The 23,586-nt window shown below is 46.0% G+C and overlaps 2 protein-coding genes across 4 annotated transcripts in view; one reads left to right on the top strand and one right to left on the bottom strand.

Moving 5' to 3' along the window:
• clocka (clock circadian regulator a) overlaps nt 1-23,586 on the top strand; it is a 144,516-nt gene that overhangs the window by 71,429 nt on the left and 49,501 nt on the right. For all 3 annotated transcript variants that reach the window (XM_043690694.1, XM_043690703.1, XM_043690712.1), the window contains 3 exons: nt 1,683-1,792; nt 1,919-2,001; nt 4,978-5,084. In XM_043690694.1, the coding sequence (XP_043546629.1) occupies nt 1,683-1,792; nt 1,919-2,001; nt 4,978-5,084 (300 nt within the window). The remainder of the gene's footprint in view (nt 1-1,682; nt 1,793-1,918; nt 2,002-4,977; nt 5,085-23,586) is intronic.
• On the bottom strand, nt 19,124-20,492 carry LOC122550117 (hyphally-regulated protein-like). The gene is made up of 2 exons (XM_043690725.1): nt 19,816-20,492; nt 19,124-19,753 (listed from the first exon to the last, which is right to left on the bottom strand). Exons 1-2 carry the CDS (start codon nt 20,490-20,492, stop codon nt 19,324-19,326), a joined length of 1,107 nt encoding a protein of 368 aa, XP_043546660.1. The 3' UTR covers nt 19,124-19,323.

Here is a 23,586-nt window from a genome sequence, read left to right on the forward strand (position 1 = left end):
ACGTCTCAGTTATCCTCACAACATCGTAACTGCCAATTTCCAAATGAGCCTCAAGCTCATCCACCTTATTTCTAATGCTTCGTGCATTCATATATAATATTTTTAATTTGTTACTCCCCTCACCCTTCCTATCAATCCCTATTTCACTTGATCTTATGGCATGATCCTTTTTTGAGTTTTCTGCTTCACTGATTCCGTTGTCTTTCTTGACTTCTCTTGTTCTAGCTTTCCCTTTAACTTCCTTCTTAAACTTCCAGTTTGTCCCCTCCTTCCCCCACTATTTAGTTTAAATGCAGCTGTGTTGCAGTGGCAAACCTACCTTTCAGAGTGCTGGTCCCCCACCTATTAAGGTGCAACCTGTCCCTCTTGTATAATTTATCCTTACCGCTAAACATGCCCCAATAATCCAAGAATTTAAATCCTTGCTTCCTGCACCAGTTCCTCAGCCACACATTCAGGTCCAGTATCTCCCTGTTGCTGTCTTCTCCAGTCTGAGGAACTGGAAGTAAACCGGAGATAACCACCCTGGATGTCCTGCTTTTCAGCCTTCTTCTGAGTTCTCCGAAGTCCCGCTGTAGAATGTCCCTCCTCTTCTTCCCGACGTCATTTGTGCCGACATGCACCACCACATCTGACTCTTCACCTTTGCCTTTAAGGATTTCCTGCACTCTGTCTGCGATGTCCTTAATCCTGTCACCAGGAATGCAACACACCATCCTCAAATCCCTCAAATAATGGACCTGTTGCCGCAGAAACCCCTTTCAGTCCCTATCACTATGGAGTCCCCTATTACCACGGCTCTGTGTAATGTCTGACTCCTCGACTCTGCCTCCATGCCAATTTCTGATTGGCAGACCTGACTGCCCCTCGGACTGGCAGTGACGTCTGTCTCTACGGTTTCCAAGATATTCAACCTGTTCCTGACAGGTACTTCCCCCGGAGTCTATTGCACTTGTCTCATCTCTGCCTTCCTCATCGTCTTCTGCCTTCTACTCTCTTCTGATATGCTCGGTGTAATAACCTCGCTGAAGGTCCTGTCCAGAAAGATCTTGTTCTCTCGGATGAGCCTGAGGTCATCTTGTTCTTTCTTCAGTGCTGCAGTATGCTCTGTCAGAAGCTGAATGTGTACACACTTTCCATAGTTATACGAGCCAGCTACACCAGAGTCCCTGACCTCCCACATCATGCACACAGTACACTGAATCAGCTTGGTAGTCATGTCTTCACCCTCTTCAACTGTGGCGTAATCACACCTACTTAAATAACACTCACCCATCTTCCCAACAGCCTCTGCGCTCCGACTTCACTTCCGCCCAGCTCCCGCCGCTCTCCACTGCTCTCTGTTTTATTGTCTGTTCATTGTTAATTGTCTTCCTATATCTGCATTTTCTATATCTCTTAATCTTTTAAAAATTTAAGTAATGTCCTCATTTCTTCAGTTGTAAACAATTAAATGCAAGTCTCTGGATAATTTTCTCACCGTTCTCCCAAATACATTTACTCCCTTCAGATGCTTGAAATTGTGGACAATAATAAATGAAAATGATTTTTATTAACCTGTTTTCAAAAGTGATCTTCATTGTGAGATGTCTTAACATTATGTTTCTAAATTTACAATCTTTTCTGATATTTCTCTGTTATTCTTAAAACTGTCAAGTTATGACTTTGTTTATTTCATTCAGTGCCTAGTTCTGCACGAAATGGATTTGAAGGAGTTAAACTAAAGCCAACCTATGAAAAAAGAGTATGCTTTGTAGCAACTGTCAGATTAGCCACACCACAATTTATTAAGGTACAATCATAGTTGTTTAAAAATCTTCAAATTTTGTTTGCTTGCCAGCCTTATGTATGCACTAATGCTTTTAGCTGGTTTTTTTTGCAGAAGACAATTTTTCTCTTTGTTTCTCTTTATTTGTAGGAAATGTGCACTATTGAAGAACCAAATGAAGAATTTACATCAAGGCACAGTTTGGAATGGAAGTTTTTGTTCCTTGATCATAGGTGTGTCCCCTAATTTTGTTTAAAATAAATCCTTTCAACAGAGTGTGAGAAATAGTTTTAAAAGCATACTTATCTGTTGCTTTTAACAAGGCAAAATTCATAAACAACTTTATAGAAGAAAGGATTGATGAGATTGTGTTGAAGTAAAGATTGAGGCAGGGTGAGTGGTGACAAAGATTTAGATTTTGAATGATGACACAAGGGTTTACAAAGGAAATTCCTGAGATTTGGATTTGTGGTTGAAGATGCCAGTGATGTGGTGTTAGTTGGGCTTGGGCTATGCACATGATTCCAGAATCAAACAGGATGAAGAATTTTGGCTGGGGGAGAGATACTATTACGTACAAAGGACAGGCAAGGTCAAAAGAATAGTAGCACTCAAACAGAAGGACGGAAGTATCAAATTTCCGTTGTTGGCTAGTGGTTTTAGTTGTGAAGCAAGAGCCAATATAAATCTGCAAACATACGGCTTGAAGGGCTGACAGATGAATGAAACCTAATATGCATCAGGGTGCCACTATCACAGTTTGAATGTGCTGCTTTATTGATGCTGACTGGTAAAACATTAAAGTAATCAAGTAATGAGGATTTGAACTTCGGAAAAACTGAAGGAATAACAGGTGTAGATTATTTGGAGAATTAAGGGTTGGGGTTAGCCAAGATTTGTGGGCGGCACGGTGGCACAGTGGTTAGCACTGCTGCCTCGCAGCGCCAGAGACCCGGGTTCAATTCCCGCCTCAGGCGACTGACTGTGTGGAGTTTGCACGTTCTCCCTGTGTCTGCGTAAGTTTCCTCCGGGTGCTCCGGTTTCCTCCCACAGTCCAAAGATGTGCAGGTCAGGTGAATTGGCCATGCTAAATTGCCCGTAGTGTTAGATATAGGGGTAAATGTAGGGGTATGGGTGGGTTGCGCTTCGGCGGGTCGGTGTGGACTTGTTGGGCCGAAGGGCCTGTTTCCACACTGTAAGTAATCTAATCTAATCTAATCTAATTATTATATGGAGAACTATATTGGAATCTTAGTTCAGTTTTGAAATTACAGGTAGCCTGATTCAGCCTGAGGTGGTGGTGAGAAATTTGTTGAAGTGTGGTAGTTATTCTACAATACTGCATTAACTGTGAAGTAGAGTTAACTATGTATAAGACACATTGTGGATATATGTTCAGACTGTAGAGCTTTTTGATCGACAGGGCATACATGAATTATTTGTTACCTCCATTGTTAAGCAGTGACTGAACCACTTGAGGTCAGAGGTCAGAAAGTATTCAAGATCGGGAATAAAATAATCTAAACTGGGAATAAAACATGGAAGATATTAGAAGTTGGTTGAAATATTATGACAAATGTGAAAGGGCATAAAATTGAAAAAATGCTCTGGCAACTTAATCCCCCAAGTTCATTCAAGTGTGTATTCTGAGATTGATATACTGACTAAATGTATGCTGCAACTTGTTATCTCTTTGTAGACTAACAGAGTGTATTACTTTAAATGAACATCTGAATTATAGAGATGTTGTTTAGTAAGGCATAAAATATACTTGAAGGGCAAAGTAGTTTAAATTTGCAGCATCTGGAATAAAAACAAAACAATGCCCTGCAAGTATGTTAGCATATGTGGAGCTACTAGTCACAACCTGAAACAATACTATACTGTTTGACATTTATTAATTTAAAAACAAACCATTCAGGATATGCATTGATCAAATATTAGTCAGATCAACAAATATTAATTCAGATTTTGCATTAGGAAATTAATGTCGTACTTTATCAAATGTCTTAAATCTAATAATCTGCTCAAAAATAATTGATGTTTATGGAGATTATGTTTTAATTAGTATGTTAATTGCTGAGTGTTAAGCACATTTGCAGAAACTTAGAAAATAGGTTCAGAAATAGACCATCCAGCCATTTGAGCCTACTCTGGCACAGTATGATCATTGCCAGTCACCCAACCCTGATTCTACCTGTCTCCATACTTTTGATCTCTTTAACCTTAAGAACTACATCTAACCCCTTCTTGAAATATTCAATGTTTTGGTCTCAACTGTTTTCTATGGCAGAGAATTCTACAGGTTCAACATTCCCTGGGTGAAAAAAGTTCTCCTTATCTTAGTTCCGAGTGGCCAACCCTTTAGACGTTCACCCCTAGTTCTGGACTTGCCAGCCATTGAGAACATTCTTTGTGGGTTGACTCAGTTTAGTCATTTTAGAATTTATAGGTTTCTAAGAGACGCCCTCCCCTCTCATTCTTCTAAGCTCCAGTGACATAGTCCTAACTAATCTAGTCTGTCTTCATACATCAGTCTTGCCATCCCAGGAATCAGTGTGATAAACCTTGGTTACATTCCCTCCATATCTTTCCTCTCAGCTAAGGAGACTAAAACTGTAAACCATACTCGAGGATTGGTATATAATTGCATCATCCCTGCTCCACTCAAATTCTCTCACAGTGAAGGCCACTTGGGGGAAAAAAAAACTTTTTATTCCTACTCTTTGTTTCCTGTCTGTCAAACATGTCGATACTCTTCCAAATGCTTTAAATATATATGCTAACCTTTTTATGTGACCTTATGGAAAGCCTTATGAAAATCCAAGTAAGCTAATCCACCAGCTCCTCTCTGTCAATTTTGAGGAAGCCATTTTTGTAAAGATGAAATAAAATGTACATATCGGGATGTAGAGATAAGATAAAAACTGAAAGAATTGTGGATGTTGTAAATCAGAAACAAAAACAAAAATTGCTGGAAAAGCTCAGCAGATCAGGCAGCATTTGTGAAGAGAAAGCAGAGTTAAAGTTTAAGGTCAAGGGACGCTTCCTCAGAACAGTTCTGAGGAAGAGTCACTCAACCCAAAACGCTAACTCTGATTTTTCTCCACAGATGCTGCCAGACCTGCTGAGCCTTTTCAGCAGTTTCTGTAGAAATAACATATGTGAAATGTTAAAAGTATTTTTTTTGATTTTTGTACTTAATCTAGGGCACCTCCAATAATAGGTTATTTACCATTTGAAGTGTTGGGCACATCTGGCTATGATTACTACCATGTGGATGACTTGGAAAAATTGGCAAAATGCCATGAGCACTGTAAGTACTTGTTGATTGTTAATAATGGATAATTATCTCAATATTTCAGATGTGTTAAATAAAATAATGTACCATCTGTCTTATAGAACATGGTAGGTTTGTTTCGGAATTGATGCGATTCCACTCAGAATATTAATTAAAAATCAGGTTTCTAAGAAGTGTTATCAGGTACATTGATAAGTGCAGTGGGAATTAGTTGGCAACAGTTCTGCTGTCAAGATTATTTTGCTATGAATTGTATAATGTTTGGGTTAAAATGAAAGATATAGGATAGTCGTATAGGGTTTGAATGACGTGCTCTGGCGAGAAACGTGGCAGAATCACATGAGAAATCCAGTGAGGCCTATCTCAATATTGGAAACAACTCACTGCATCTTATAACTAATTTCCAAACATTGAAGTGAGATTCTCCCTAGGCAGCAGTGAGTTACCTGTTAAGGGGAAGTTTTCCTTATTAACTGCAGATCTCACCTCATTAATATACAGTTTTCGATAATACCACCCACCATGTGTAAACTAGATGCTGAGAATTTTTGACATGTTACTCAGAATAGGTACCTCAGCTTATTGCTCGCTCCGCACATCCTCTATGTTTGATACCAAGAACCAGCATCTCAGGGCATGCCCCAGGGAAACCAGCCACATGCACTCCTTGTCCATGGAGACTGACATTCAACATGTGTTCAAGGGGAGTGATCTTCAGTCAGGATGTCTTGGCACAATCAGTCAAGACAGCTTCTGATACCAGTCCCACGTTGTTGACTGGGGTAAGTCAGCAGTTCTGGGGGTTGGAGGGAGGGGAGGGCGTCAGAGGCAGGAGTCTACTCATTAGTGGTGAAGAGCCGAACCAGACAAAACACCACCTGTCTTGACTCTTCTGCCCTATCATGGGTTGCTTTCCTCCTGGAAAGAGCTGGTAACTTTGGTGGAGGTAGGGACTTGTGTTGTGTGAATGAGTAGATAGCACACAGGATGCAGGGTAAGTGTTGTTTGCTTGGAGTGGGTGAGAGCAAGTGAGACAAGATGTTGCAAGCAATAGTGAAATTCTTAGAGCATGAACCTTGAAGGGAAGTGAGTACAGTAGCAAAGAAAGAGTGAGTTTGAGGTATTGGAGAGAACTGTGTGGCACTTAGTCTAACAGAGTAGAGGTCATTGACTTCTTCCTACATTGCTGTGCACTCCTCCAGACAGCTGAGATGACACTGATCAGGGTGACAACCTCTGAAAAGACTGACAAAGTCTGGTGTTGTGGCCTCCGCTTGCAGGTGTTAGCGAAGGAGGATGTCCTGCCTCTGCAAAACCTCATCCAGCAAAACCCCAGGTGCTTACCCACAAAGTAGGACATCAATTTCGCCTTCCATGTCTGGGGCAAATATCAGAAACCTCGCAGGACAGCTCTGGACTAAAAACACTGTTCTGTGTGCATAGCAGTCTTTTAAATCTATACAAACACCTAGTCAGACCCCACTTGGAGTACTGTGAGCAGATCTGGACGCACCTTAGGGAGGATGTATTTGTCTTGGAGAGACTACAATGTAGATTTATAAGAATGCTACCTTGACTTAGTAATAGAGTTACACAGCAAGGAAACAGACTCTCTGTCTAACTCTTCCGTGCTGACCAGACATCCCAATCTGAACTCATCCCATTTGCCAGCATTTGGCACATATCCCTCTTAAACCCCCCACCCCCCCAATTCATATACAGGTACAGCATTGTAACTGTACCTACCTCTATACAGCTTGCTGCATACACGCACCACCCTTTGCATGAAAACGTTACCCCTTGGGTCCTTTTTAAATCTTACCCCTTTCATCTTAAATCTATGCCCTCTAGATTTTGACTTCCCCCTCCTAGGCAAAGACCTTGGGTATTCACCCTATCCATGCCCCACATGATCTTAGAAACTTTTATAAGGTTACCCCTCAGCCCTCGACGCTCCAGGGAAAATAGCCCAAGACTATTCAGCCTCTCCCTATAACTCAAACCCTCCAATTCCAGCAATATCCTTGTAAGTCTTTTCTGTACTCTCTCAAGTTTAACAACATCCTTCCTGTAGAAGGGTGATCAGATTTGTATGCAGCATTCTAAAAGTGGCCTCACCAATGTCCTGTACAGCTGCAACATGACAAGCCAATTCCTATACTCAGTATTCTGACCAATGAAGGCAAGTATGCCAAATTCCTTCTTCACACCCTGTCTACCTACGTCTCCACTTAACTATGACCCGCACCCCGAGGTTTCTTTGTTCAGCAGCACTCTCCAGGGCCCTGTTATTAACTGTATACACCCTACCCTGGTTTGCCTTATCAAAATGTAATATGTCACATTTATTCAAATTAATCTTCATCTGCCACTCCTCAGCCTTTTAGCCAATCTGATTAAAGTTCCATTGTATTCTTTCTCACTGGCCACTACACCATCTATTTTGGTGTTATCTGTAAACTTACTTACCATGCCTCCTATATCCAAATCCAGTTCATTTACATAAATGATGAAAAGCAGTGGACCTAGCACCAGTCCTCGTGGCACACAGCTGGTCAAGTGCCTCCAGTTTGAAAAGCAACTCTGTACCATGACCCTCTATCTTCTACCTGCAAGTCAGTATTGCATCCAATTGTCTAGCTCCCCTTGGATCCTACGCAATCTAACCTTACTCACCAATCTACCATGTGGAACCTTGTCAAAAGTTTTACTTCATGTAGACAACATCCCCTTCTCTGTCTTCATCAATCTTCTTTGTCATTGAATCAACTTAGTGAAACATGATTTCCCATCTATCCCTAATCTGTTCTTGCCTTTCCAAATATGTGTGAACCCTGTCCCTCAGAATCCCTTTCAACAACTTACCCACCACTGACATAAGGCTAACTGGGCAGTGAAGGAGGCTTTTGATGAGGCTGCACTTGGAGTATTGTGTTCAGTTTTGTTCACCTTGTTATATAAAGAATGTTATTAAACTGGAAAGAGTGCAGAAGAAATATACAAGGATATTGCCAGAACTCAATGGCCTGAGTTTATAGGGCGAGGTTGGACAAGCTAGGACTTTTTATCTTTAGAGTATAGGAGACTGAAAGGGGAGCTGATAGAAGTGTATAATATTGTATGAAGAAGGGGTATGGCATTCTTGCCTTGATTGGTCAGCCTTTTTCCCCAGGGTTGGGGAATTGAGGATGAGAGAGCATCAGTTTAAGGTGAGAGTGGGGAAAGAATGAAAGGGAACCTGAGGGTCCTCTGGCTTTACAGCCTTCCTTAAACAATGGCACCACACTAGCCAACCTTCGGTCTTCCAGCACCTCACCTGTGACTGTCTGTTGTACAAATATCTCAGTAAGGGGACTAGCAGTTGCTTCCTTAGCTTTGCACTAAGTTTGAAGAAATACCTGATCAGCTCCTGGGGATTTATCTGCCTTTTATGCATTTTAAGACCTCCAGCACTACTTCTGTAGTATGTACAGTTTTCAAGACACCACTGTTTTTTTCCCCAAATTCCCTAGTTTCCATGTCATCCACGTCAGTAAATATTGACACAAAATATTCATTTAGTATTTCACCCATAGAACATAGAACATTACAGCGCAATACAGGCGCTTCGACCCTCAATGTTGCGCCGCCCTGCGAAACCAATCTGAAGCCCATCTACTCTACACTATTCTATTCTCGTCCACATGTCTATCCAATGACTACTTAAATGCCCGTAAAGTTGGCCAGTCGACAACTGTTGCAAGCAGTGCGTTCCATACCCCTACTATTCTGAGTAAAGAAACTGCCTCTGACATCTGTCCTATATCTATCACCCCTTTAAAGGTATGATCTCTCATGCTAGCCATCACCATCTTAGGAAAAAGGCTCTCACTGTCCACCTTCTCTAACTCTCTGATTATCTTGTATGTCTCAATTAAGTCACCTCTCAACCTTCCTCTCTCTGATGAAAACAGTCTCAAGTACCTCAACCTTACCTCATAAGACTTTTCCTCCATACCAGGTTACGTCCTAGTAAATCTCCTCTGAACCCTTTCTAAAGTGTCCATATCCTTCCTATAATGTGGTGACCAGAACTGCACGCAATACTCCAACTACGGCCACACCAGAGTTTTGTACAGCTGCAGCATGACCTCGTCGTTCCGAAACTCGATCCCTCTACTAATAAAAGCTTACACACCATATGCCTTCTTAACAGCCTTATCAACTTGGGTGGCAACTTTGAGGGATCTGTATGCGTGGACACCATGCGTGGCGGCACAGTGGCACAGTGGTTAGCACTGCTGCCTCACAGCGCCAGTGACTCGGGTTCAATTCCCACCTCAGGCGACTGACTGTGTGGAGTTTGCACATTCTCCCCGTGTCTGCGTGGGTTTCCTCCGGGTGCTCCGGTTTCCTCCCACAGTCACAAAGATGTGCGGGTTAGGTGAATTGGCCATGCTAAATTGCCCGTAGTGTTCGGTTAAAAGGGGTAAATGTAGGGGTATGGGTGGGTTGCGCTTCGGCGGGTCAGTGTGGACTTGTTGGGCCGAAGGGCCTGTTTCCACACTGTAAGTAATCTAATCTAATCTAATCTAATCTAATCTAATCTCTCTGCTCATCTGCGCTACCAAGAAACTTACCATGAGCCTATACTCTGCATTCTTGTTACTCCTTTCAAAGTGAATCATCTCACACTTTTCTGCATTACATTCCATTTGCCACCTCTCAGTCTAGCACTGCAGCCTATCTATGTCCCTCTGTAACCTACAACATCCTTTGGCACTATCCACAACTGTACCGACCTTAGTGTCATCCGCAAATTTACTAAGCCATCCTTCTACACTCTCATCGGGGTTGTTTATAAAAATGACAAACAGCGGTGGCTCCAAAACAGATCCTTGCGGAATACCACTAGCAACCGAACTCCAGGATGAATATTTCCAATCAACCACCAATGGCCAAGTTCTGATCCAAACCACTAAATCGCTCACAATCCCATGCCTCCATATTTTGTGCAGTAACCTACCATGGGGAACCTTACTAAACGGCTTACTGAAATCCATATACACCACATCAGTGGCTTTACCCTCATCCACCTGTCTGGTCACCTTCTCAGAGAATTCAGTAAGGTTTGTGATGCGTGACCTAGCCTTCACAAGACCGTGCTAACTATCCCTAATCAACTTATTCCTCACTAGATGATTATAAATCCTATCTCTTATAACCTTTTCCAGCACTTTACCCACAACCGAAGTAAGGCTTACTGGTCTATAATTACAAGGGTTGTCTCTACTCTCCTTGAACAAGGGAACAACATTTGTTATTCTCTAGTCTTCTGGTACAATCCCTGTAGTCAAAGAAGAAATAAAGATCAAAGCCAAAGGTTTAGCAATCTCCTCCCTGGCTTCCTAGAGAATCCCAGAATAAATCTCATCTGGCCCAAGGGATTTATCTATTTTCACACTTTCCAGAATTTCTAACGCTTCTTTCTTGTGAACCTCACTCCCATAGCGTCTCGAAGCTTGTTTCTCAGTATGCTCCTCAACAAGACCTGATCTAAAAGTTGAAGTTCTAAATTGGAGGAAGGCTAATTTTGACAGTATTAGGCAAGAACTACCAAAAGTTGATTGGGGACAGATGTTTGCAGGTAAAGGGACGGCTAGAAAATGGGAAGCCTTCAGAAATTAGATAACGAGAGTCCATAGACAATATAATCCTGTTAGGGTGAGAGGAAAGGCTGCTAGGTGGAGGGAATGCTGGATGACTAAAGAAATTAAGGGTTTGGTCAAGAAAAAGAAGGAAACATATGTCAGGTATAGACAAGACAGATCGAGTGAATCCTGAGAAGAGTATCAAGGCAGTAGGAGTATACTTAAGAGGGAAGTCAGGAGGGCAAAAAGGGGACATGAGATAGCTTCAGCAAATAGAGTTAAGGAGAATCCAGAGGATTTTCACAAATACATTAAGGACAAAGGGTGGCCTTTGTGTGGAGTCGCAGGAGATAGGAGAGATACTAAATGAGTATTTTGCATCAGTGTTTGCTGTGGAAAAGGGCATGAAAGATATAGAATGTAGGAAATAGATGGTGACACCATGGAAAATGTCCATATGACAGAGAAGGAAGTGCTGGATGTCTTGCAATTCATAAAAGTGGATAAATCCCCAGGACCTGATCAGGTGTACCCTAGAACTCTGTAGGAAGATAGGGAAACTGGGACCCTTGCTGAGATATTTGTATCATCGATAGTCACAAGTGAGGTGCCGGAAGACTGGAGGTTGGCTAATGTGGTCACTGTTTAAGAAAGATGGTAAGGACAAGCTAGAGAACTAAAGACCAGTGAACCTGACGTCTGTGATGGGCAAGTTGTTGAAGGGAATCCTGAGGGACAAGATGTACATGTATTTGGAAAGGCAAGGACTGATTAGGGATAGTCAACATGGCTTGTGCGTGAGAAATCATGTGTCACAAACGTGATTGACTTTTTTGAAGAAGTAACAAAGAGAATTGCTAAGGGCAGAGCAGTAGACGTGATCTATATGGACTTCAGTAAGGCATTTGACAAGGATCCCCAAGAGATACTGGTTGGCAAGGTTAGATCTCATGGACTACAGGGAGAACTAGCCATTTGGATACAGAACTGGCTCAAAGGTAGAAGACAGAGGGTGATGGTGGAAGTTTGTTTTTCAGACTGGAGGCCTGTGACCAGTGGAGTGTCACAAGGATCGGTGCTGGCTCCATTACTTTTCGTCATTTATATAAATGATTTGGATGTGAGCATAAGAGGTATAGTCAGTAAGTTTGCAGATGACGCCAAAATTGGAGGTGTAGTGGACAGTGAAGGACGATACCTCAGATTACAACGGGATCTTGATCAGGTGGGCCAATGAGCTGAGAAGTGACAGATAGTGTTTAATTTAGATAAATGCGAGGTGCTACATTTTGGGAAAGCAAATCTTAGCAGGACTTATACACTTAATGGTAAGGTCCTAGGGAGTGTTGCTGAACAAAGAGACCTTGGAGTGCAGGAGTTCATAGCTCCTTGAAAGTAGATCGCAGGTAGATAGGGTAGTGAAGAAGGCGTTTGGTATGCTTTCCTTTATTGGTCAGAGTATTGAGTACAGGAGTTGGGAGGTCATGTTGTGGCTGTACTGGACATTGATTAGGCCACTTTTGGAATATTGCAGGTAATTCTGGTCTCTTTTCTATCAGAAGGACGTTGTGAAACTTGAAAGGGTTCAGAAAAGATTTACAAGGATGTTGGTCAGGGTTGGAGGATTTGAGCTGTGGGGAGAGGTTGAATAGGCTGGGGCTGTTTTCCCTGGAGCTTCAGAGGCTGAGGGGTGACCTTATAGAGGTTTATAAAATCATGAGGGGCATGGATAAGATAAATAAACAAAGTCTTTTCCCTCAAGTGGGGGAGTCCAGAACTAGAGGGCATAGGTTTAGAGTGAGAGGGGAAAGATATAAAAGAGACCTAATGGGCAACTTTTTCATGCAGAGGATGGTGCATGTATGGAATGAACTGCCAGAGGACGTGGTGCAGATTGGTACAATTGCAACATTTAAAAGGCACCTGGATGTCGTATATGAATAGGAATCGTTTGGAGGGATATGGACCGGGTGCTGGCAGGTGGGATGAGATTGGGTTGGGATATCTGGTCGGCACGGACGAGTTGGACCGAAAGGTCTGTTTCTGTGGTGTATATCTCTATGACTCTATAATGTTGTATTTTTCCAGTGTGAATACTGATGAAATAGCTTCCCCTATCTCCTTTGACTGCATGCACAACTTCCCACTACTGTCCTTGATTGGCCCTAATCTTACTCTAGTCATTCTTTTATTCCTGATACACCTGTAGAAAGCTTTAGGGTTTTCCCTGATCCTATCCGCCAACAACTTCTCATGTCCCCTTCTCATTCATCTTAGCTCTCTGTTTAGGTCTTTCACGACTATCTGGTAACTCTCAATCTCCCTAACTGAGCCTTTACATCTCATTCTAACATAAGCCTTCTTCTTTCTCTTGACAAGAGATTCAACTTGCTTTGTAAACCATGGCTCCTGCGCTTGACAGCTTCCTTCCTGTCTGACAGGTGCATACTTATCAAGGACACACAGTAGCTGTTCCTTCAATAAGCTCCACATTTCTATTGTGCCCTTTCCCTGCAGTTTCCTCCCCCATCCGATGCATTGTAAATCTTGCCTAATCGCATCATAATTGCCTTTCCCCCAGCTGTAGCTCTTGCCCTCCGGTGTAAATTTATCCCTTTCCATCGCTAAAGTAAACATAATTGAATTATAGTCACTATCACCAAAGTGCTCAACTACCTCCAAATCTAACACCTGGCAGGTTCATTACCCAGTACCAAATCTAATAACTCCTATGGTTCCACACACAGATGGCCACGTTGATCTTTAAGAAGCCCTCTTCTCTTAGTTACTCTTTTGCTCCTAATATAACGATAGAATCTCTTTGGATTCTCCTTCACTCTATTTACCAAAGCTATTTCATGTTCCCTTTTTGCCCTCCTGATTTTCTTCTTTCTACTGCCCAAGAATTAAATTTTGAGGGGAGATTGTAAAAATTTGACCCATTTCCTTTAGAATTTAGAAGTTTAAACGGTGATCTGATTGAAGTTTTCAAGATATTAACAGGCAGTGACAACGCAGTTAAAGTATTTCCACAGTTAGAGATTCCAGAACTAGTGGGCAGAGTCTGAAAATTATGGCCAGACTTGATGTTAGGGAGCACTTCCACCTACAACGAATGGTAGAGGCTTGGAACTCTCTTTCAGAAACAGCAGATGATAGAGTCATAGGGTCCTACAACACAGAGAATGGCCTTTTGGCCCAAACTGTTCCATGTTGATCAAAGTACCATACACGCTAACCCTATTTCCCTGCACTTGGCCTGTAGCATTCTAATCCTTTCTGATCCATGTATTTGTCCAAATGCCTTTTAAATGTTGTTAATTAACCCACCTCAACTATTTCCACCGGCAGCTCATTCCATATGTGCACCACCCTATGTGTAAAAAAAAAAATGCCCCTCAGGTTCCCTTTTATTTTTCCCCCCCCCACCTTAAACTGATGTTCTCTAGTCCTCAATTCCCCAATCCTGGGAAAAAGGCTGAGTGCATTCACCCTATCCATGCCTCTCATGATCTTATACATTTCTTTAAGATCCCCACTCAGTCTCCTATGTTCTAAAGAAAAAAATTTCCTAGCTTGTCCAACCTCTCCCTATAACTCGGACCATTGAGTCCTGGCAACATCCTTGTAAATTTATTATGCACTCTTTCCAGTTTAATAATGTCTTCTGTATAACAAGGTGACCAAAACTTAACACAATACTCCAAGTGCAGCCTCTCAAAATCCCTGTACAACTGTAACATTATGTCCCAATTTCTATACTCTATGCCCAGACTGATGAAGGCCAGTTGTGCCAAACGTCGCCTTCACTGCCCTGTCTACCTGTTACTCCACTTTCAGAGAACCGTGCACCTGAACTCCAAGGTTTTAAGGCTCAATCGTTCACCATGAAACTCCGACCTTGATTTTATTTTCCAAAATGCAAGACCTCACACTTATCTATATTAAATTCCATTTGCCCATTTCTTGGTCCACTTCCTCAACTGATCACGGTCCTGCTGCATTCTCTGAGAACATTCCTCACTATCCATGACACTGCCTTTTTTAGTGTCTTTAGTAAACTTACTAATGATACCTTGTACATTCTCATCCAAATTATTGATATAGATAACAAACAGCAATGGGCCCAGCACCGATCCCTGAGGAACACCAGTAGTCACGGGGCTCCAGTCCGACAAGCATTATTCCATGATGCCAGATCATTTGTCACAAAACTGAGATAGATAAATCTTTGTTAAGTGAATGTATTAAGGGGCATGGACTAAAGGCAGACATATGGTGTTCGGCCATGATCTCATTGAATGGCGGACAAAGCTCGAGAGGCTGAATAGCCTATGTTCCTATGTTAAAGTCAGCACTGGTGCCAGGGATGTAGGTCCATTCCAGGATATCCTGACAGTAATAAATTGTTCAGGGTACAGCAAGTGGCAGAATGGTGCTGAGGTGGAGATGTTCGAGAGCATCAAGTTCCTAGGAGTGAGGATCACCAACAATCTGTCCTGGTTAGATTGCCACTACAGTTAAGAAAGCAGACAAAGTCTCTTCTACTTCAGGGGTCGAAGGAAATTCAGCATGCCCATAAAGACACTTACAAATTTGTATCGATGTACCATCGAAAGCATCCTATCTGGATGCATCGCAGTGTGGTATGGCGACTGCTCTTCCCAAGACTGTAAGAAACTGCAGAGTTGTGAACACAGCCCAGCCCATCACGCAAACCAGCCTCACATCAGTTGACTTCATCTATATCTCCCGCCACATCGAGAAAGCAACTAAATAACCAAAGACTCCTCCCACCTCGATTGTACACTCTTCCATCTCTTCCATTGGGCAGGAGCTGTAAAATTTTGTATACATGTTCTAACAACTTCAAGAACAGCTTCTTCCAGGCTGTTATCAGACTTTTTAATAGAACTCTTTAATGTTAATGTTGATCTCTCACTGCACCTTTGCAGCTGTAACATTGTATAGTGCACTCTGTTCTGTAATCCTGATGCACTTGTACAGTACATTTAGGTTGTAAAGCATGCAAGACAACACTTCTCAAGAGCAAATTATTGCAGATGCTGGAATCTGTATTGATAACAAAAAATGCTGGAAATCACAGCCGGTCAGGCAGCATCCATGTGGAGAGAGCAAGCGAATGGTTCAAGTCTAGTTGATGCTTCATCAGACCTGACATGAAGTATGGAGAGGACAGTATTTATGCTATAGTGTGGGAGTGGAGTACAGGGAGAAAGGTTGCTGATAGTGCAGATTAAGTGATTGGAGTGTGAGAATGGCAGAGCAATGGTGTGTTCACCTGCTAAACTGGAAAGAATAGATGGTCCCACTGGAGTGAGGCAAGCGGAGCAAGGACATGGTGACAGGGAATATAATAAGTAAAGAAAGTGAAGGAATGGGAGTGAGTTCACGATCTGAAGGTGCTGAACTAAGTCCAGAACGTGGTACAGTATTTAACCTGAAAATGACATGTTCTTCCAGTTTGCACTGGATTCACTGGAACATTGCAGCATGCCAAGGACAGACAAGTGGGCATGCGAGCAGGATGCTGTGTTAAAATGACCATCTATGGGAAGGTCAGGGACTTGTGCGCGGACCAGAGGTGTTCTACAAAGCGATCATCCACTGTCTTTGGTTTCTCCAATGTAGAGTCGACCACATTGGATGCAGAGAATGTAGTAGACCAAATTGGAGGAGATACAGGTGAAATGCTGCTTCACCTGGCAAAACTTTCATAGGTCCTGGGATTGTGAGCAGGTAGGTGGTGAAGGGGCAGATCCCTTCCATGCAGTTACATGGGAAGGTGCATTGGGAAGGGGGGGTTCATGTTGGTGATCATTGAGGAGCAGACTAGAGTGTCCTAGAGAGAACAGTCCATGCAGAATGCAGACAGGGGGACTGAGGGAAAGATGTGGTGGTGTTCTGCTGGATTTGTTTGAAATGGTGGTGAAAAATTCACCACCATTGTCTGAAATGGTGGTGAATGCAGAAGCTATTGGAATGAGAGTGGAGGGCAAGGGGTATCCAATCATGCTGTTGTGAGTGATGGAAAGAGGCAGGGGCGGAAGCTCAGGTGATTAGGTTGGATGCGGCTGCCGGCTGTATCAACCACAGTGGGCATGAAGCCACGGTTATGGAAGAAGGAAGCCATATCAGCAGCACTGTTTTGGACGGTGACATTCCTCCAACAAATACAACATTGACAAAAGAACTGGGAGAATGGTATGGAATCCTTACCGGATGTGGGGTGTGAAGAGCTGTAATCAAGGTAGCTATGGGAGTCATTGGCTTTGTAGTGGATTGCAGTGGACAATTTATTGCCCGAAATGGAGATGGAGGGCAAGGAAAGGAAGGGAAGAGTCGAGATGGACTATGTGAAAGTTATAGAGGGGTGGAAATAGGATGCAAAATTAGCAAATCTTTCAAAGTACAGGCAGGAGCATGAGGCGGCACCAAAACAGTCATCGATGTACTATAAAAAGAGTTGTAGGAGGGGTCTAGTGTAGGACTGGAACAAAGATTGTTCCACATATCCCATAAATAGGCATAACTGGGACCCATGTGATGCCCATAGCCACTCCTTTGGCTTGGCAGAAGTGAGATAAATTCAAGGCGAAATTGTTCAATGATAGAACAAGTTCAGCCAAGCAGAGGAGAGTGATGATGGATAGGGATTGTTCAAGTCTCTGACTGAGAGCTTTCAGGTCACCAGCATGTGGAATGGGGGTATAAAAGGAATTGGACATCATGGTGGACATTTTTCACTGTATCTTGGCACATGACAGTAATAACTCAAATCAAAAATTGGGGCCCCAATCAGACAAGAAGGGTGGGTTGGGTAGTTACTGAGGAAAATTTGGCAAACGCAGTGAGAAAATTCACTCAGCCTTGCAGAGAAAACCCCTTAACAAAACTGACATTTAATGAAAAATACTAAAATTTAATTTTTAGAAACAGAAGTGATTTCCTAATTTTCTGTGTCTATTCGTTGGAATAAAATGGAAAATATAGATATATTAATCTGAATAGTATGATGTTCTGGAAGAACAAGACATACTGGAAGATGCTGATTGCATTTTAATTTGTGTTGTGGATGTTAAGATGATGGATTCTTCAGTCACTTCAGTGGATGGGCATTCAGCAAACAAGGAAAAAATGGCGAGTTTTCAATCTTGATTTTTATATTTTGATGACTAATTTTTTATTAGATTGTATTTAAAATTATTTTACATTGATGGAATTGATTTTTATAAACAGCTTTGGTTTGCTGTTGCTTACTTTGACAGGCAAACCATCTCACTGAATAGGTTTTTAAGGATGAAATGGTTTGTCATATATAATCTTCCTCTGTCATTTTCTTACATTAAAGACAATTGAACAGATTCCCTTTTTATGCTGCCATGATTTGCAATATGAACATTATAGTGGCGAAGTTGGAATAATGCCTGATGTTCTTTTATTCCTACACTTGAGCATTTTAGCTTTTATTTTATATCCATGTTTGAATCAAAAACGTTGTTATTTGAACTAAACTGAAAATGTGATATCAATTTTACGCAACAACCATTTTTGAAGTGTGATTAATGGTAAATGCAGAATGGTTCATCACACAAATAAAATGCCTCCTTTTCAGTCAGATTATATTAGGAAACAAGGAAGAATTTATAGTGGATCGGACTTGAATGTGGGAATCATCATAGGCTGAATTTTAATTCTAAGAATAAAACACAGTAAAGAATGCAGCAATATGTTGAAAGGTGTGCAGATTAGGTGGATTAGCCATGCTAAATTCCCCCACAATGTCCAGGTGGATTAGCTGTGGTAAATGCAAGGTTACAGAGATGGGGTGGGAGCTGGGTCTAGTTCCCCATAGTGTTGTTCGGAGAGTCAGTGCAGATTCAATGGACTGATTAGCCTCTATCTGCGCTTGAGGGATTCTATGATTCTATATTGCTGAAGTAGCGAAAGCACTGAAATGGAAGACTTTGATATTTAGAGGAAACGCTTGATTGTTTTTATTGCTTTTTCTTGTGTCCACTGTGGGATTATGAGAAAGACTTTAAAGCAGCGGTGTTTAAGAAAGATTTTAGCTTTAAGAATTGTTGGTGCAAAGGAGAAACAAAACTTGTTAGAAGTGGTTATAGTTTTTGATGAAATATAGGAATTTCAATCAAAACTAGCAGAGGTGAGGCCCAGAATATTTGTAAACGAAGACAAGATAGTGAATACAGTGATTAATCTGGAATTGACTAATCAATGGAGTCGATCATTCATGAATTGGAAGATCCTTTATTGTCACATATACTCAAGTACAAGAGTATAGTGAAAAGTTTTACAAATCTACCTCTTATGGCACCATCTTAGATATAAATACCTAGGTACAAGTCTTAGACACAAAGAGGTATAAACAAGAAAAGTGGTTACATTACTTTACAGTGATTCATTGTATAAGTTAGAAAGAAAACATAGTTAAAAGGGTAGACATTATAATCAGATAAACATAATACAAATAAACACAACGTGGGGCCTTTCGCATGTGATCTGACCACCCGCGCCAGACCCCAGTCCAGCGACCCCAGTCCTGCTCTGCTCCAAACCTTTAGTCTGCTCTGCACCGACTGTCAGCTGCTCCAAGATAGGTTTTCTCTGGAACTCTCTTCCTGCGCCAGCCTCAGCCCAGGGCTGCTTCCCTGTGCTGATCTCTGCCCAGGACTGCTTCCCTGTGCCGGTCTCCGCTCCAGGACTGTTTCCTCGTGCCGGTCTCCGCTCCAGGACTGCTTCCCCAAGCCAGTCTCCGCTCCAGGACTGCTTCCCCGTGCCGGTCTCTGCTCCAGGACTGTTTCCTCGTGCCGGTCTCCACTGCGGGACTGCTTCCCCGTGCCGGTCTCTGCTCCGGGACTGCTTCCCCGTTCCAGTCTCCGCTTCAGGACTGCTTCCCCGTGCTGGTCTCCGCTCCGTGACTGCTTCACTGTGCCGTTCTCCGCTCCAGGACTGCTTACTCGTGCCGGTCTCTGCTTCCCCGTGCCGGTCTCCGCTCTGGGACTGCTTCCCCTCTCTGGTCTCCACTCCGGGACAGCTTCCCCGTACCGTTCTCTGCACCAGGACCGCTTCCCTGTGCCGGTATCAGCTGCAGGAATGCTTCCCCGTGCAGGTCTCCGCTCCAGGACTGCTTCTCCGTGCCGGTCTCCGCTACGGGACTGCTTCTCCGTGCCAGTATCCGCTCCAGGACTGCTTCTCCGTGCCGGTATCCGCTCCAGGACTGCTTCCCCATGCCGATCTCTGCTCCGGGACTGCTTCCGCATGCATGTCTCTGCTCCAGGACTGCTTCCCCATGCCAAACTCTGCTCTGGGGCTGCATACCCTCACTGGTCTCCGCTCGAGGACTGCTTCCCCGTGCCGGTCTCTGCTCGAGGACTGCTTCACAGTGCCGGTCTCTGCACCAGGAATGCTTTCCCGTGCCGGTCTCCACACCATGACTCCTTCCCCATGCCGGTCTCTGCTCCGGGACTGCTTCCCCTCTCTGGTCTCCACTCCGGGACTGCTTCCCCATGCCGGTCTCCACTCCGGGACTAACGCCTTCCCCAAGCCGGTCTCTGCTCCGGGACTGCTTCCCCTCTCTGGTCTCCACTCCGAGACTACTTCCCCGTGCCGGTCTCTGCTCCAGAACCGCTTTCCCGTGCCGGGACTGCTTCCACGTGTTGGTCTCCGCTCCAGGACTGCTTCCCCGTGCCAGTATCCACTCCTGGAATGATTCCCCGTGCCGGTATCTGCTCCAGGAATGATTCCACATGCCGGTCTCTGCTCAGGGACTGCTTCCCTGGGCTGGCCTCCTCTCCGGGACTGCTTCCCCGTGCCGGTCTCCGCTCGAGGACTGCTTCCCCTTGCTGGTTTCTGCAACAGGACTGCTTCCATGTGCCGGTCTCCGCTCCGCGACTGCTTCCCCTCTCTGGTCTCCGCTACGGGACTGCTTCCCCGTGCCGGTCTCCACTCCGGGACTACTTCCCCGTGCCAGTCTCCGCTCCGCGACTGCTTCCACGTGCCGGTCTCTGCTCCAGAACTGCTTTCCCGTGCCGGGACTGCTTCCCTGTACTGGTCTCCACTCCGGGACTGCTTCCCTGTGCTGGTCTACACTCCGGGTCTACTTCCCCGTGCTGGCCTCCGCTCTGGGACTGCTTCCCCATGCCAGTCTCCACTCCAAGACTGCTTCCTCGTGCCGGCCTCCGCTCCGGGACTGCTTCCTCGTGCCAGCCTCTGCTCCGGGACTGCTTCCCCGTGCCGGTCTCCGCTCCGGGACTGCTTCCCCGTGCCAGTCTCTGCACCAGGACTGCTTCCCTGTGCCGGTATCCACTGCAGGAATGATTCCCCATGCCGGTCTCTGCACAGTGACTGCTTCCCTGTGCCGGTCTCCTCTCCGGGACTGCTTCCCCGTGCCGGTCTCTGCTCCGGGACTGCTTCCCCGTGCTGGTCTCCGATCCAGGACTGCTTCCCCGTGCCGGTCTCCGCTCCGGGACTGTTTTCCCCGTGCTGGTCTCCGCTCCGGGACTGCTTCCCCGTGCCAGTCTCTGCACCAGGACTGCTTTCCCGTGCCGGTATCCACTGCAGGAATGATTCCCCATGCCGGTCTCTGCACAGGGACTGCTTCCCTGTGCCGGTCTCCTCTCCGGGACTGCTTCCCCATGCCGGTCTCCGCTCCGGGACTGCTTCCCCGTGCTGGTCTCCGATCCAGGACTGCTTCCCCGTGCTGGTCTCCGCTCCAGGACTGCTTCCCCGTGCCGGTATCCGCTCCAGGAATGATTCCCTGTGCCGGTATCTGCTCCAGGAATGATTCCCCATGTCGGTCTCTGCTCAGGGACTGCTTCCCTGTGCCGGTCCCCTCCCCGTGCCGGGCTCCGCTCCAGGACTGCTTCCCCGTGCCAGTCTCCGCTCCGGGACTGCTTCCCCATGCTATCTCCGCTCTGGGACTGCTTCCCTGAGCAGGTCTCCTCTCCACAACTGTTTCCCCTCTCAGGACTCCACTCCGGGACTGCTTCCCCGTGCCGGTCTCCGCTCGAGGACTGCTTCCCCGTGCCGGTCTCCGCTCGAGGACTGCTTCCACATGCCGGTCTCCGCTCCGGGACTGCTTCCCCATGCCAGTCTCCGCTCCGAGACTACTTCCCCGTGCCGGTCTCTGCTCCAGAACCGCTTTCCCGTGCCGGACTGCTTCCACGTGTTGGTCTCCGCTCCAGGACTGCTTCCCCGTGCCAGTATCCACTCCTGGAATAATTCCCCATGCCGGTATCTGCTCCAGGAATGATTCCCCATGCCGGTCTCTGCTCAGGGACTGCTTCCCTGGGCTGGCCTCCTCTCCGGGACTGCTTCCCCGTGCCGGTCTCCGCTCGAGGACTGCTTCCCCTTGCTGGTTTCTGCAACAGGACTGCTTCCATGTGCCGGTCTCCGCTCCGCGACTGCTTCCCCTCTCTGGTCTCCGCTACGGGACTGCTTCCCCGTGCCGGTCTCCACTCCGGGACTACTTCCCCGTGCCAGTCTCCGCTCCGCGACTGCTTCCACGTGCCGGTCTCTGCTCCAGAACTCCTTTCCCGTGCCGGGACTGCTTCCCTGTGCTGGTCTCCACACCATGACTCCTTCCCCGTGCCGGTCTCTGCTCCGGGAATGCTTCCCCTCTCTGGTCTCCGCTCCGGGACTGCTTCCCCTCTCTGGCCTCCGCTCCGGGACTGCTTCCCCTCTCTGGTCTCCGCTCCGGGACTGCTTCCCCTCTCTGGTCCCCGCTCCGCGACTGCTTCCCCGTGCCGGTATCCGCTCCAGGAATGCTTCCCTATGCCGGCCTCCGCTCCGGGACTGTTTCCCCTCTCTGGTCCCCACCCCGGGTCTGCTTCCCTGTGCCGGTATCCGCTCCAGGAATGTTTCCCCATGCCGGTCTCTGCTCCGGGACTGCTTCCCCGTGCCGGCCTCCGCTTCAGGAATGCTTCCCTGTGCCGGTCTCTGCTCTGGGGCTGCTTCCCCTTTCTGGTCTCCGCTACGGGACTGTTTCCCCTCTCTGGACTCCACTACGGTACTGCTTCCCCTCTCTGGTCTCCGCTCCAGGACTGTTTCCCCTCTCTGGTCTCCGCTACGGGCCTGCTTCCACGTGCCGGTCTCTGCTCCAGAACTGCTTTCCCGTGCCGGGACTGCTTCCCTGTACTGGTCTCCACTCCGGGACTGCTTCCCTGTGCTGGTCTCCACTCCGGGTCTACTTCCCCGTGCTGGCCTCCGCTCTGGGACTGCTTCCCCATGCCAGTCTCCACTCCAAGACTGCTTCCCTGTGCCGGCCTCTGCTCCGGGACTGCTTCCCCCTGCCGGTCTCCGCGCCGGGACTGCTTTCCCGTGCCGTTCTCCGCTCCGGGACTGCTTCATCGTGCTGGTCTCCGCTCAGGGACTGCTTCATCGTGCCGGTCTCCGCTCCAGGACTGCTTCATCGTGCTGATCTCTGCTCCGGGGTCTCCGCTCCAGGACTGCTTCATCGTGCTGATCTCTGCTCCGGGACTGCTTCCCTGTGCTGGTCTCCGCTACGGGGCTGCTTCCCCTCTCTGGTCTCCGCTACGGGACTGCTTCCCCTCTCTGGTCTCCGCTACGGGACTGCTTCCCCTCTCTGGACTCCACTACGGTACTGCTTCCCCTCTCTGGTCTCCGCTCCGGGACTGTTTCCCCTCTCTGGTCTCCGCTCCGGGACTGCTTCCCCGTGCCAGTCTCTGCTTCGGGACTGCTTCCCCGTTCTGTCTCCGCTCTGGGACTGCTTCCCTGTGCAGGTCTCCTCTCCACGACTGTTTCCCTTCTCAGGTCCCCACTCCGGACTGCTTCCCCGTGCCGGTCTCTGCACCAGGAATGCTTCCCTGTGCCGGTCTCTGCTC

Source organism: Chiloscyllium plagiosum, chromosome 1 (assembly GCF_004010195.1).
Source record: "Chiloscyllium plagiosum isolate BGI_BamShark_2017 chromosome 1, ASM401019v2, whole genome shotgun sequence".
In the NCBI taxonomy this organism is placed as follows: Eukaryota; Metazoa; Chordata; class Chondrichthyes; order Orectolobiformes; family Hemiscylliidae; genus Chiloscyllium; species Chiloscyllium plagiosum.